Below are 12,739 nucleotides of genomic sequence, written 5' to 3' on the forward strand. Positions count from 1 at the left end.
CTCTCTGGGCGCAGAAACCCCGTGCTCTCCCCGCCCAGATTCACGCGCCGGAGTCATCCTCCGCTCCCTTTCCGCTCCTCTCCTGTTCTGTCCGGATGACCGCCCCCCTCGGCCCCCCCCCCCCCAACTTACACTGCCGCCACGTGGGTGGCGTCCCGCACTCTGTCCGGCCGGTGGCCTTTGGGAAGTTCCCCTCAGAAGCCAGAGCCCCCAAACTGCCGATTCTCCCTGGGACCTCTCACTTGTGGGAGGGGCCCGCCCCCCTCCCCCCCCGGGACCTCCCTCCTCTCCCCCCCAGGACTGTTCCCGCCCTGAAGCTCAGGCCTGCAAGCCCAGCAGCGCGCACATACAAGCCGGACCAGCGGGGCGGGGAGGGCGCTGGCTCCGGACCAGGAGGCTCCGCGTCCGACCCTGGCAAGATGGCCCTGGTCACGTCACCTGCCTCCGAAACACAAGAAGAAAAAACAGGAAAGGACAGGAACGCGTTAGCTCAGAAGGAAGGCAGGGACCCTGAGGGGCCAGGGAGGCTGCGGCACGTGACCGGGTGGGGGGGGGGGGCATTGTAGCAGTGGATGACAGGAAGAGACCACTCAGGGGACAGGCCGGAGTCAGGACGTGTCCTCAGCACTGGGTCCCGGACCCAGCGGAGGGAAGGTGGGAGAGGACTTTCCTTCGGTCCTGCAGGCGGCCGATGGCTCTGGGGCTGAGAGCAGGAAGGCCGGGGCTGGAGAGAGCTTTGGGCCGCAGACCCTGCCCAGGGGCCGCGAAGGCTGACCTGCAGGACCTGCCACAGACTGGCCGGGGGAGCAGGCGGGAGGCGGCCTGGTGTTGGGGGAGCTCGGGGCCCTCCCTCGCGGAGAGGGGACACACGGAAGGGAAAGGCATTCAGGACAGACGGAGGCAATGGAAGATCAGGAGAGGTGAGGGCTGGACGGAGAACTCAGACAAGGCCCCGACTCAATCAGTGCTGACTCAGATCATTGGGATTTAGTGGGAATCAGTCCGTGCAGCAAAAACAGTTTTGACTTAGTTATGTCAGTTAATATTTTAAGAATAAGAGTTACAGTGGGCGGAGCCCCAGCCCTGCGGTCAGGATGCCCGGAGTCCAAATCTGGTCTCAGACACTTAACACTTTCCTGGTTGCGTGACCCTGGGCAAGTCACTTAACCCTAATTGCCTTAGCCAAAAAATATCAAGTAATACAGCCTAATTCCCCTGAAGGAGCTTCACAAACTTTTACTTTTATAACTATCTCACCTAATTGCTTTCCCCTGTAACCCTGTTTTGCTCCATCTCTGAGACATCCTTCTGCCAAGGGGTGTCTAGGTCTGCCAGTCGCCGCCCGCCCTGGGGGTCTGTTCTAAGGGCCCCTCCCCGCTGAGACTTTGCCTCCCCCCCAGGTCCTTGGGCAGCGAGCCCGCATGGGTGCCCGGGCGCTCCTGGCCGAGGTGTCCTTACTGCCCGATTGCGCCAATTGGCCCTGGCGAGGCAGAGGCCGTTGCGGGCTCCAGGTGAACGAGGGGGAGAGCAGTGGCTGAAAGCTCTTGGCCAGTCGGGCCCGGAAGGCCTGGGGGAGGACGAGGGCAGGGCTGCGGGGGTGGGATCTGGCTTGAGGACAGAACTGTGGAAGAGAGCCGGGACCCAGGATGGCACTAGAGGATTTGTCTAGTGAGAAGCCGACAAATTCCTCGGACCTGTCGCCTCGGACATTCGTCAAAATATGCCAGATAAGGAGGATGTGGCAGAAGGAAAAGCCCCGGCAGCTGGAGGGGGCGTCAAGCACTCATAGCCCTCCATGAAACACCCCCACCGTCCGGCCCAGGCCAGGCCCAGGCCCAGGCCCAGGCTGCGCGGGGCTGCCGAGGCCCCGGGGGCTTACCTTGGATGGGGGAAGACAGGCTGGAGGCAGGAAGGGCTCTGGAGTTGGGGGCAGGCAGTTGGGGGGACTTGGTGCTCTCCCCCGGGCCCTCGGCCTCCTGGTGGGGAACTCCAACTCCAGAAGGAACAGCCAGGAAAGGAGGGAGCTTCTCGTTTTCCCCAGGAGCTTCCTAGCAGAGGGCCTGGCCCGACTTGGTGTTTAGCAGGCACTGGGGCAGGGGAGTGCAGAGGGACCCCACAGACCGTCAGGCGGTGGCCGGGACTCGGGCGTCCCTGCCAGCCTCAGTCTGCGGCCACCAAGGAACGACCTCCGGGAACCCCTCGCTCTGGCTGGGATGCCCGTGTGAGCTGGGCGTTTTGTGGGGTGAAGGCTCTGGGCCCAGGGACAGACGGGAAGGCTGGCCAAGGCAACAGAGAAGCGCCCAGGTGGGAAGGGGACCACGGCCTGCACCGCCTGGACCTGTTTCTATTCCCTGGCGTTCCCGTCGAGCACGAGCACTTGATAAAGTCAGACGGAAAGCCACTTGGGTGCGACCTCCGGGGCTCCCATCACCTCTCCAGGTGGGGAAGGGGCTGCGGCAGGCCTTTCGGAGGGGGTCGGCTGCCCAGGTCCTGGGGGATCCCACCTCCAGTGTTCCCAGCACCCACAGCCCCTGCCTGCCTCATGACTGGGGGGGACATTCGATGTAACCGTGCTAGGCCCCCCCCTCCGCTTGGAGGGGCAGGCCACAGCTGGGGTGACCCCAGGCACACGAGACAGCCCACCGGTGCTTCCGAGGCAGAGCTGCGGCTCTCTGGCACCCGGCTCCAATCTCCCGCAGCCCGTTCAGTGGGGGATGCTACCAGGCCCCCGCCCATGATGCACCGGTTATTTCCCAGGTGGCAGAGGAAGATGGCCGGAGCACTCCAAATGCCCAGGACCGCTGCCCATTGGGCAGATTTCCTAGAACCCACCTGGCCTACTTCTCTACCTGTTGTCAGGTTGTGATGTCAGGGCAAAAACCTACTGCCACGTGGGGGCTCCTCAGCCCCCAAGTCGCCCAAAGCGAATCATCTCTGCAACGCGACAGCCTTCGTCCCCCACTGCCTCCTGGGAGCTGCTCACCAGAGGAGGGGACTCATGTTCAGAGAGGACCCCCCCCCCCCTGCCGAGATGTCATACTCGGACCCAGAGCCGGCATTTCCAAGCTAGAGGTTTTCAGTCCGGGGCCCTCATGGCACTCGCAGGGAGCAGGAGGGTCACAACCACTTATGCTAATAGGAAGATGCTTTCCTCTCCAGTGAATGCAGACAGAACTCACATGGAAGGAGGGAGGGGAGGGCTCCAGGGGGTCAGTCCCACCAGCAGCAAGTTTGAGGACCCCGGGGCCGTCCCTGAGCCTGGCTTCCGGAAGGCCGAGCTCGGGGCCCCCGCCCGACCCCCCCAGCCCGGCCCCCCCAGGGCCGCTCTCCAGGCTCGCTCCCGCGGTTCGGCCAGAGCGCCTTCTAAGAATCAACAATCGGCTGAAGGTTAGCACCCAGCCCATTAAGCAAACACAGCAGGTATCGAGTGTCGGCTGAACTGAATTCTCCCATCCAGGCTCAAGGGGGAGCAGAAGCTGGCGAAGGGAAGCCTGCAGCCAAGGGCAGACTCTGCCTCCCCGACAACAGGAGCAGCCAATAGAGCCTTGTCCCTGGGAAGGTACAGCCCCACACCCAGCAGACTGGGAGTGGGGGAACCGGGCTGGCTGCAGCCAATCCTTGCACAAGAACACAGCCTCCTATCAACAGTTCCTCCTTATTCCTAACTTCTCTTTCTCACGGCCATCATTAAGTGGAATTATTCAGCAGATGACAGTTCCTTTCCCCATGAGACTCTGGGGCACTGCACCAGTCAAATCCCTACCCCTTCCCCTGCCTCTCCTTCTCCAGGGGAACGCTGGGCCCTTCCCGTAATCCCCAGGAACGTGGCCAGAGTCCAAGGCCAAGGGCGGGAAGGCACCTCTGGCTGCCTCCTGGAGGCCCCGGAGCTCCCTGGCAGGAAGCTGTTCCTCTTCCCCGAGAAGAGCTCCAGCACGATAGGAGACAAAGCCACAAGCTACCAACTTTATTTTATTATGTTTTTTTGGAATCCAGGAAAATATAGAAAACACGTGAAACACAACAGCTGCCATTCTAGGATGACCAAAACAACAACGTAGTATTAAAAAACAAAACACTGCCGCCCCCCTCCCCCCAACTATAAAAATGCAAGAATCCCCGCTCTGTGAACGCCACTGCAGGCTTCCGCGGCCTTCGGGAGCAGGCGCTGGGCTCGGCTGGTAGATCGGGCCATTTTTTTAAATGCAAAGATTTCCCTCAAAATGCCTCCGATTGTTAGTCAGTCACAATGATTAAAGGGCCCCAATCCCCCCCCGGAAGCCAAAGAGGAGAGTGATGTCCTACTCGGTGGGTGACTTGGCTCTCAGGCACAACCAGGAATAAGCCCCAATTCCAAACGGCCTCTCCGCCAAAGGGATTCTAAACTGAAACGCCAAGCCCCTTGCCAGGCCCCGGTGCCCACCCTTGCCAGGCCCCGCCCAAAGGCATTCTAAATCTGTCTGGTCGAGCCTGCCTTCCCCACCTCAAGGCTGTGACTTCAGGTGGGGAAGGAGAGGGCGGGGAGGAGCTCCAAGGGGCCCGGCAAAGGAAGGGGGCCTGGCTGGAGTCAGCGGCCTCTGCCTGGGGAGGACAGATGCAGTACGGGGTCACGCCGAGGCGCCAACAGTCAATCTCCAAGCCCCCTCGTATTGACCAGAATCTGCCCGTGACACAAGGAGTGCAGTTGCCGCATCCCAGAGCTGAAGGCTCTTCTCTTCGGGCCCTGGGGTGGGAGTGGGACTGCCGCCGGTCAGCAGGCAGGGGCCCAACACCAGCTTTCATTTTGGGCCCAGACACTCGACGATCCCGTTTCCCTTAATGCCGTCAAAGAAGAAGAAATTGTTGTGAGGAGGGTCCCTCTGAGACAGGGCCTGCGGGGAATTAGAAACAATGGCCTCGTTAGTATCCGGAAGGGACGGCGTGGCCAGGGATGGGTCACCTGTGCCCTCTGCTCAGAAGAGGCCAAAGGCCTCCTGCCCTCGGGAAGCCGCGGGGCACAGCCAGCACCTGGGGCAAATCTGGCCCCTTTGGACATGGGGAGCATCCTGGGCAGAGGCTGGGCCGGAGCTCACCCACAGGGAAGCCAGCATCCTCTGGGGAGTGGGCATGGAAGGGGACGGCAGAGGCACAGAGTAAGAAAGAGCAGAGGGCACGGAACAGCAGGAAAGGGCCCCAGGAGTCAGTCCCTGAGAGCGGGATGTGCCCACTAAATCTGCCCCCACCTCCCATTTACGTGGCACTTCCAAGTACACAAAGGTCTCCCAGGGCATGCTCTCCTGGGCCTCCTGCAGAGCTGTCCGAGGGGCTCTCAGGACGAGGGGCGGGGACGGTCAGCAACAGCTCGGCCAGACACCAGGCCGAGGGGGCAAGAGGTGAGGACGGGGCAGGCAGGGATTCCAAACACGCCCCGGGCCAAGAATGCAGACTACTCTGGCCATCTGGGGTAAACAGAAACAGGACGCGAGCCGACAGCTGTGAGGGCCGGCAGGAGGGGCCGGCGAGGAGGTGGCACCGGACAGGGACACCAGGGCACCAACCTGGCCGAGGGCAGCGTCGGGGAGGGCTGTCCGTCAGCCAGGGCCGGGGGATGGCCTCGGTGGCTGCTGGCGCTTCTCTACCCTCTCCATTCTCTCCCTCCTGCTCCTCCTTTCTTTCTCCTAGTCAGAGTACGGGGGGACAGCCCCCACGGCCCAGCCAGACTGCACCGAGGGGATGGGGGGAGGCCAGCGACAAGATGGGCCCAGGGCCAGGAGAGCAATCGGGAGGGGAGGAGGGCAGAGAACGGGCAACAGCAACACCAAGTTGGAGGAAAGGACTGGGCTACAGAGAGCCCAGACGTGGTGCAGACATTGGGCAGAGGACAACTCAAACCTCTGAGGAATCCTGAACAAATCGGCCTAAAAGTCAAGGAAAATCAGGGCCTCCAGGACTGTGAGCTGTCCCTGGGGATCTGGACTCCTGGATGCCCCGAGATCCTGACACACAGAGACATCCGTTCATTGGCTCTCAACAGTCATGTGAGAAGTGTCATGATCACTGTTTGTCCCTTTTTCCTTCTGAAGAAGAATGACTCCACAAGTGGGTCCAAGAAAGCCCACCAGCAGGTGCTCGAGTCCCTCTGGGTTCTTTCCCCGGACACACCCTTTCCATCACACAGAATGATTGGAGGGTGGGGGGAGGGCCGTGGTGCAGGAAAAGGCCAAGGGGGCAGGCCGACTGTGGTGGACACGAACGATGGCCCAAGGAAGGATCCAGGGGTCCTCGAGCCAGAAGACTCTAGGAGAGCTGTGCTCTTCATGCACTCCGTTCCCCAATATTAATTACCTTTACAACTTCCTGTCCCAGCACCCCGCCAACAACTGCACAAACTGGCGCCATCTCTGAGAAGCAGCAGCTAAAGGAGAGAAAACCAAAGAGCTGTGAGGGGGGTACAAGAAGCCATGGGAATGGACGGCCCTGAGCGTCAGGAGAAGGCCGGGCTTCTTCTCACCACCCCCCCACCCCTCAGACTCATTCTCTGCCTCCCTCCCCTCCCCCAGCCCTTCCTAAAAATAAGGCCCTGTCGGCCTCCGACGCTGCCCAGCCCGGTCACATTCCCGCCATTCTCTATCTGCTCCCCGGGGCCAGATGCCAGGGTGCAGGCCTGTGGGGACATGTAGGGAGAGTCTGCACGGGGGCTGGAGATACAGACACAGGAAATGGTCCTGACTGCCCACACACGGAGGGGTACCTGGGATCGCAAAGTCCGACGTGAAGCCCCGGGGGCTCAGATCTTTTCCGACAACACCCCAGGAAACCAGGGGCGGCACAGCCCTACCACAAGGAAGGTTACCCAAGCTCTCAACAGTTTTTTTAAGTCAATGATAAAAGGTCAAATTCACTAGAGCTAGAAAATGGGGGAAAAACCCCTTTCTCAGATGATGTCACTTGTCTAATGTCAGGGCAGTGAGGGCTGCTTCCTTCAGGGACCTCCTGGCACCTCCTCAAGAGAAAGGGGCTCAAAAGGCCCACGAGGGCGACAACCAACAAAGCTGTTTTGGCCAACAGAAATGGGAGGTACCACAAGAACAAAGCGGGCAGCAGTTCCTTATCTGCAGGGCCTCCAGCCCCCTCAAGTGCCCGTTACATGGAGCCAGGCTGGCCCCCTTGACTTCCGGCTCCTTCCCCACCACCCTCCCCGCCTGCCCCCTTATCATTCTCGGAGGAGGAGGGGAGAGGGTCACACACACTCCCTCTGCAGACTGCCCCCTCACGGCTGCAGGAGCATGGCCACCTGGGGCCAGGCTGTGCGGGGCAGCTTTTGTGCCAACTGCTTCTTAGGGGGTCCTTCCCCAGAGGGGCCAGGCGTGTGACTCCGGCCCCAGGTCCTGGCCCATGTAGAGCGCAGCAGGCATTCCCCCAGGTGGACCGATGAGCTGGGCCGGAGAAGGCAAATATAACACTCCCAAAGCCCTGATCTTTCATCATTTTTCCAGATACAGTCCCTCTCAGGGCAGACCATTTCCTCCCTTCCCCTGGGGGCGATCCCAAGCAGTGACCTCATGGGCCTTGGGAACCACCCCTTAGGACAGGTTCCCTGCTCTGCTCAGGGCCTTTGAGAGCTGCCGGGAGCAATGACAGGTTACGTGACTTGCCCAGGGTCTGCCTGCCAGAATGGGCCAGATGCCACACTGTCCTTCTCCTCAGGGAAAATGGGAGCTCATTCAACTCTTCTGCTAAGTGTATTATCCCTGTGGTGGGTCCAAGCCGCAGGCTTGTCAAAGGTTCTTCTCAAGATTATTTGGAAATTCCAAATGACATAGAATCCTGCTGCGAGGGTCCAAAACCCTGGATGCTGGCTGTATGTAGCCCTGCCGGGACTGAGCTGAATCACCACAGGACAATCTTCTCTCCCTTAGGCCAGACTCCTCACCGGAAAGCCGAGAACTTGTGCAAAAAGGCCATTGAAGGCTTCTTGATGCATGATTCTCACAGCAAATTTTTTTTTTTTTTACAGCAAAAGCAGTATCAGCATCAGAGAAATATTGTGGTGCCTGTGCTTCTAATTAGTGACAAAGCATCAAGTAAGTTTCTTCCCCCTCATGGGAATTTGTTTATTTGCAAAATGATGGGGAGACAGGTGGAGGAGGGGTGTTTTCTAAATTCCTTGTTTTTCATATCCAAATTCTCATCATTCCCCATAGATTTTAATTTCTTCTAAGCAAATGAATAATTGTTTGGAGCCACTGCTTGGCCTCAGGCTGACCTGCAATAACAGGACACCCTGGGATCTGGAGGAAGGTCCCATCAAACAGGGAACGCTATCAGTGGCTGCTGCTCCCCCCTCCCAAGATGCCACACTGCCGAAGCAAGGGAGACTACCCTAGAAGGGGGAAAAAGTGTGGAGAGCCAACTCTCCATCTTATTCTCTATCACACGTCCTGCTTCAAGAACACAACTTTGTCCAATTTAAATAGGAGCTAAGGAGAACAGAGCTGAGAATGGAACAGGATCAAAGCTGGCCATCTCCAGTAACTTCCTTTCTCTGAACGGGTCCATGGCTGTAATTATCCTAAACCAAGAACCCCCCTGAGATAGGGAACACTGATACTTGTCCACCAGTGGGCCAGTGCTTCAATTGTATCTTGTGTTGGATTTTTTTGCACGGTATGTCCTACAAACCATGCATTTGTTCAGCCCAAATGAGATGCAAATCTGGGATTAAATTCATTTTACTTACCTTAAAATAAATTCTGTATATTTTAATCTATGCATATGACTACATATGGTTCCCCTGAAAGAGCATTAGTTCACTGAGGACAGAGACTGTTTCATTTATGTCTCTATCTTCAGCACTAGCACAGCGCCTGGCACACAGTCACTACCTGATAAATGCTGGAAGACTAGTGGGGGTAGTGGAAAGAGCTCTAGGCGTATAATCAGTAGCTGGTAGTTTGAACCCCGACTCTGACATCAATAAGATGTTGGGTAGGTGACTTTTTCTCAATCATAAAAGGACATCTTCTCTCAGCTCTCAGGAGTGCTAGGAGCTGTGTGGACCGAGGCCTGAGAGATTTCTGAGGGGTAGGTGGTGTTGGAGAGACCTACCTGACAAAGTCTTCAGGAAGCACATCAGGATTCACCCCCAGGGACTCAAGTAGGTCATTTCGGATCTGAAGCAACAACTCAGAATCCTCACCACAAGTATTCGACTGAGGGTCCCGCCCTTTATCTGTGCGGAATTTCAGAAGCACTAAGAAAAAAAAGCAAAGATAGATGCCATAAAAAACATCTTTAACAAAGAGTTTCCATATTTTCCCTTAAGTAGTATTTCCTGTGTGGCTGTTACTTGTACAAGACTGTGTTGCGGACACTGGAGAAACCAAGAGCAACGAGCTCTGGAGTGACCCGGGGCTCTAGAGTGATTCGAGGCTCTGGAGTGATCTGGGGCTCCTTGTTGTTCTTCCAAGAAGGTCCTTCTCCAGGCCCAGGAGCATTCACAGGCTGCCCCTTTCCCAGTGCTTTCCTTCCTAGGGCAGATCAAGTAGCATGTCTAAGTGCCCCAGGGAGGCCAGAGGGACAAAGAAAGGCTCCCTGCCCTCAGAGAGCTCCCAGTCAACGACATACAATTTATAGACCGAATAAACTGGAACTTCTCAAACACAAGGATGGCCCTAGAACTAACCTTGTCTTCTTTTCAGATTCCACTTAAGTTCCACCTTTTGTAAGACTCCTTTTCTCAGGCCTATGAATGTCTTCTCTAAAAGCATTTCCAACTTACCCTTTATATGTCTTGTACCTATGTAAAGATTTGCAAGCTGCTGCCCCATTAGATTGCAAGCTCCTTGAGAAAGGGACTGGTCTTGTCTTTCTTTGAATCAGTGGTGCTTAGAAAACTACGTGGTATATACTTTTGTAGTGGTTTTGTCATTTTAGTCTTCTCTGATTCTTCATGACTCTGTCTGGGGTTTTCTTGGCAGAGATACTGAAGGGATTTGTCATTTCCCACTCCAGCTCATTTTACAGATAAGGAAACTGAGGCAAAGGGTTAAGTGTCCTGCCTAGGCTCATATAGCTAAAAAATGTCTGAGGCTGGATTTAAATTCAGGACCTTCCTAACTCCAGGATCTGACACTCTTACCAATGAACCACCCAGTTGCCCAAATCTGGCACACAGTAGGTACTTAATTAAATGCTTGAGTTGAAATAAAAGCACATGTATGGTAATTACCAACCAGAGAAAAATAAAGCAAACTACAGGATAAGGGGATTCTGAAGAAAGGGAAATAAGGAACTGGAAGGAGAGTGTACACTGTTCCAGAAAACACTGTCCTAAGTGTATTCATTATAGTGGAAAGGACTGATGAATATTTTTTAAAGCCCCACTGAAATATTGGAGATATGTGTGATTTCATCTTGATAGGAAATCATGCCAGACTAGAGAAGACAGCTTTCAAGAGCTATTAGGATGGGGGGAAAGGCTAATTAGCTGGTGGCTGAAGGGCTAGTGATAAGTATCCTTTACCTTATCAGTGATAGGTCAGAAAATGTTATGAAAAATATCATTATCTTCCCTTTACATCAGAATATGAAAATAGAGTGTATGTTTTCTGTGGTACCTCAAGGGAGTTAGTTCATCAAAGTATGAGGACAGAAAAAGAAGGTATCACACGAGAAAAGACTAAATAGATTAGAAATCTTCACTTTGAAAAAACCAATGGAGATTATGTGCTCTATAGCTTCTAAAGTGGGTACATTGTCTAAATGACTAGACAAAGCACCAAATTCTTGTATGTCAGTGCTTCGCTAAATCTATGATGGGTAGTTTTACTGCAAATAGATGAATGCTGTAGACAAAAAAAAGAGCACTGAGTTTAGGGACGAAGGCAAAGGATGTAAATCCCATTTGAAAGACCTGAGGTAACTTAGCCATGTACTGGGAAAGTTTTTCCCATGTGTAAGATACGAAGTAGGTCTCGATGTGCTCGAGTCCCATTTGCCACAAACTTTTATACTCCTACTTTTTCACCACGGAAGGAATGAATGTATGAAATTCATTATCCTGAAAAGCGATACAAGCTAAAAATGGGGCTTAAACAGTTTCAAAAATGCTTCATACGAAGAATAACTACATGACTTGCCGAAATATAATTTTATCCTTCAAAAGGTAGAGGAACCAACAAATGGAATTTTGATTCTGGATCTGGTAGTTGGGCTGGAAATGATGGGAATCTTGAAGAAATATAATAAAATAAATATTTCTTAACAAACTACTAAGTGCAAGACACAGTGCTAAGTGCTAGGGGATGAACAAATCAGAAAAAGAAAGCTGGTCTCTGCCTTGCCCTCAGAAAACTTTTAACACAAGAATGGGGAGGGTCACAACAAAAGGAAACTGAAAAGAAAGGGGAAGAAAGGAGTCTTAGTCCCTGGCAGAAGGAAGGTTTGCTCCCTCAAGAGATACAATGATAGAGGAGAGAAAACAATCTGACATGGACTCTAGATGGTTCAGGGGAAGTCAGTCCAGTAGGGATGAGAAACTCAGGAATGAAATTCTAAAGACAAAGAAAAACAGTTCTAATGAGGAGAAAAGGGGAGTTTGTCTGTAGTGACTGATAGGTAGGTACATAGGGAACTCATTAATCCAAGCTAAAGACCCCTCAGAAGAGAAAAAAAAGAAAGGATGAATAAAAAACAGGGCACAATCTTGTAAAAAGAGTGCCAAGAATTCTAAAGCTCAGAATGAGCTGAGACGCTCATGAGGAAAGTCAAGGACAATTCTTAATTCTTAAATAAATGTGGAAAAGTAGTAAATCAAGGGATCTGAGGGAATGATGATAAACCACAAAGAGAAATCAGAAATGCTCAATTACTATTTTACATCTGTTTTCTCCATCAAGGAGAATGAGGGGGGGAAAATCACTAACGAGGAATTAATATTCAAAGATTGAATAAAGCACCTAGTTGCCCTTGATGAATTCTAGTCGCCCAACCCAAATGAACTATATTTTTGGCTACTGAAAGAAGCAGCAGGTGTGATCACTAAACCATGCCAGAGATTATCTGAAAAACTGGCAGAGATACTACGAGCTGGAGAGTCTACAGATTGAAGCATGCCTTCTTTTCAGGTGAAAACTCTAGGACAATCATGAAAGCTTCACCGGGTCAATCTTTTCTACAAGATGAAGCTGGTCTATCATGTCTACAGATTTAACAAAGTATTTGATTTCATACACACGTGTGAGAAAGGTGGAAAATGGGCTTTAGACGGTAATCCAGTTAGATTAATTCAGAATGGTCAGACTCCAAGAGTGGTTGGTCCTAGGCAGTACCCGAGGATCTATTTGGCCTTGTGCTGTTTTTTTGCATAGAGGTGCACTAATCAAATCTGAAGGTAACAAGAAGCAGGGAAAGATAGCTAACATATCTAGGATGATGGTCAGGATCCACAAAGACTGTGGCAGGCTAAGGCATTAAACTGAATCTGTTAAGATGAAATATAATTAAGGATAAGTGTAAAGTTTTACCCATGATTGCCCAAAAATCCGTTACCCAAGTACAGGAGCAGCATTTGTCTGAAAAGTTGGAGGGTCTTAGTGAGCTCCATGAGCCAACAGTGAGGATGCTCTGAGGTCCCAACCTCCAACCCTAAGAGTTGATGGGAGTAAGGTGGTGATAATCCTCATGTCACCAGCCTCCAGCCTTGGTGACACCAATCTAAAGGACGGTGTTTGGTTCTAGCATCAAAGTTTGAGGGGAACAA

The 12,739-nt window shown here is 53.5% G+C and overlaps 1 protein-coding gene across 1 annotated transcript in view; it reads right to left on the reverse strand.

The window, feature by feature from the left end:
- Positions 1-3,949: 3,949 nt before the first annotated feature.
- Positions 3,950-12,739, reverse strand: part of SAE1 (SUMO1 activating enzyme subunit 1) — a 52,103-nt gene continuing 43,313 nt past the window's right edge. The window contains exons 7-9 of the mRNA XM_051989297.1: positions 9,085-9,229; positions 6,322-6,391; positions 3,950-4,868 (exon numbers count right to left, since the gene is read on the reverse strand). Coding sequence (XP_051845257.1) covers positions 4,776-4,868; positions 6,322-6,391; positions 9,085-9,229 — 308 coding nt within the window. The 3' untranslated portion in view covers positions 3,950-4,775. The remainder of the gene's footprint in view (positions 4,869-6,321; positions 6,392-9,084; positions 9,230-12,739) is intronic.

The sequence above is a fragment of the Antechinus flavipes genome, chromosome 3 (genome assembly GCF_016432865.1).
Source record: "Antechinus flavipes isolate AdamAnt ecotype Samford, QLD, Australia chromosome 3, AdamAnt_v2, whole genome shotgun sequence".
NCBI lineage: Eukaryota > Metazoa > Chordata > Mammalia > Dasyuromorphia > Dasyuridae > Antechinus > Antechinus flavipes.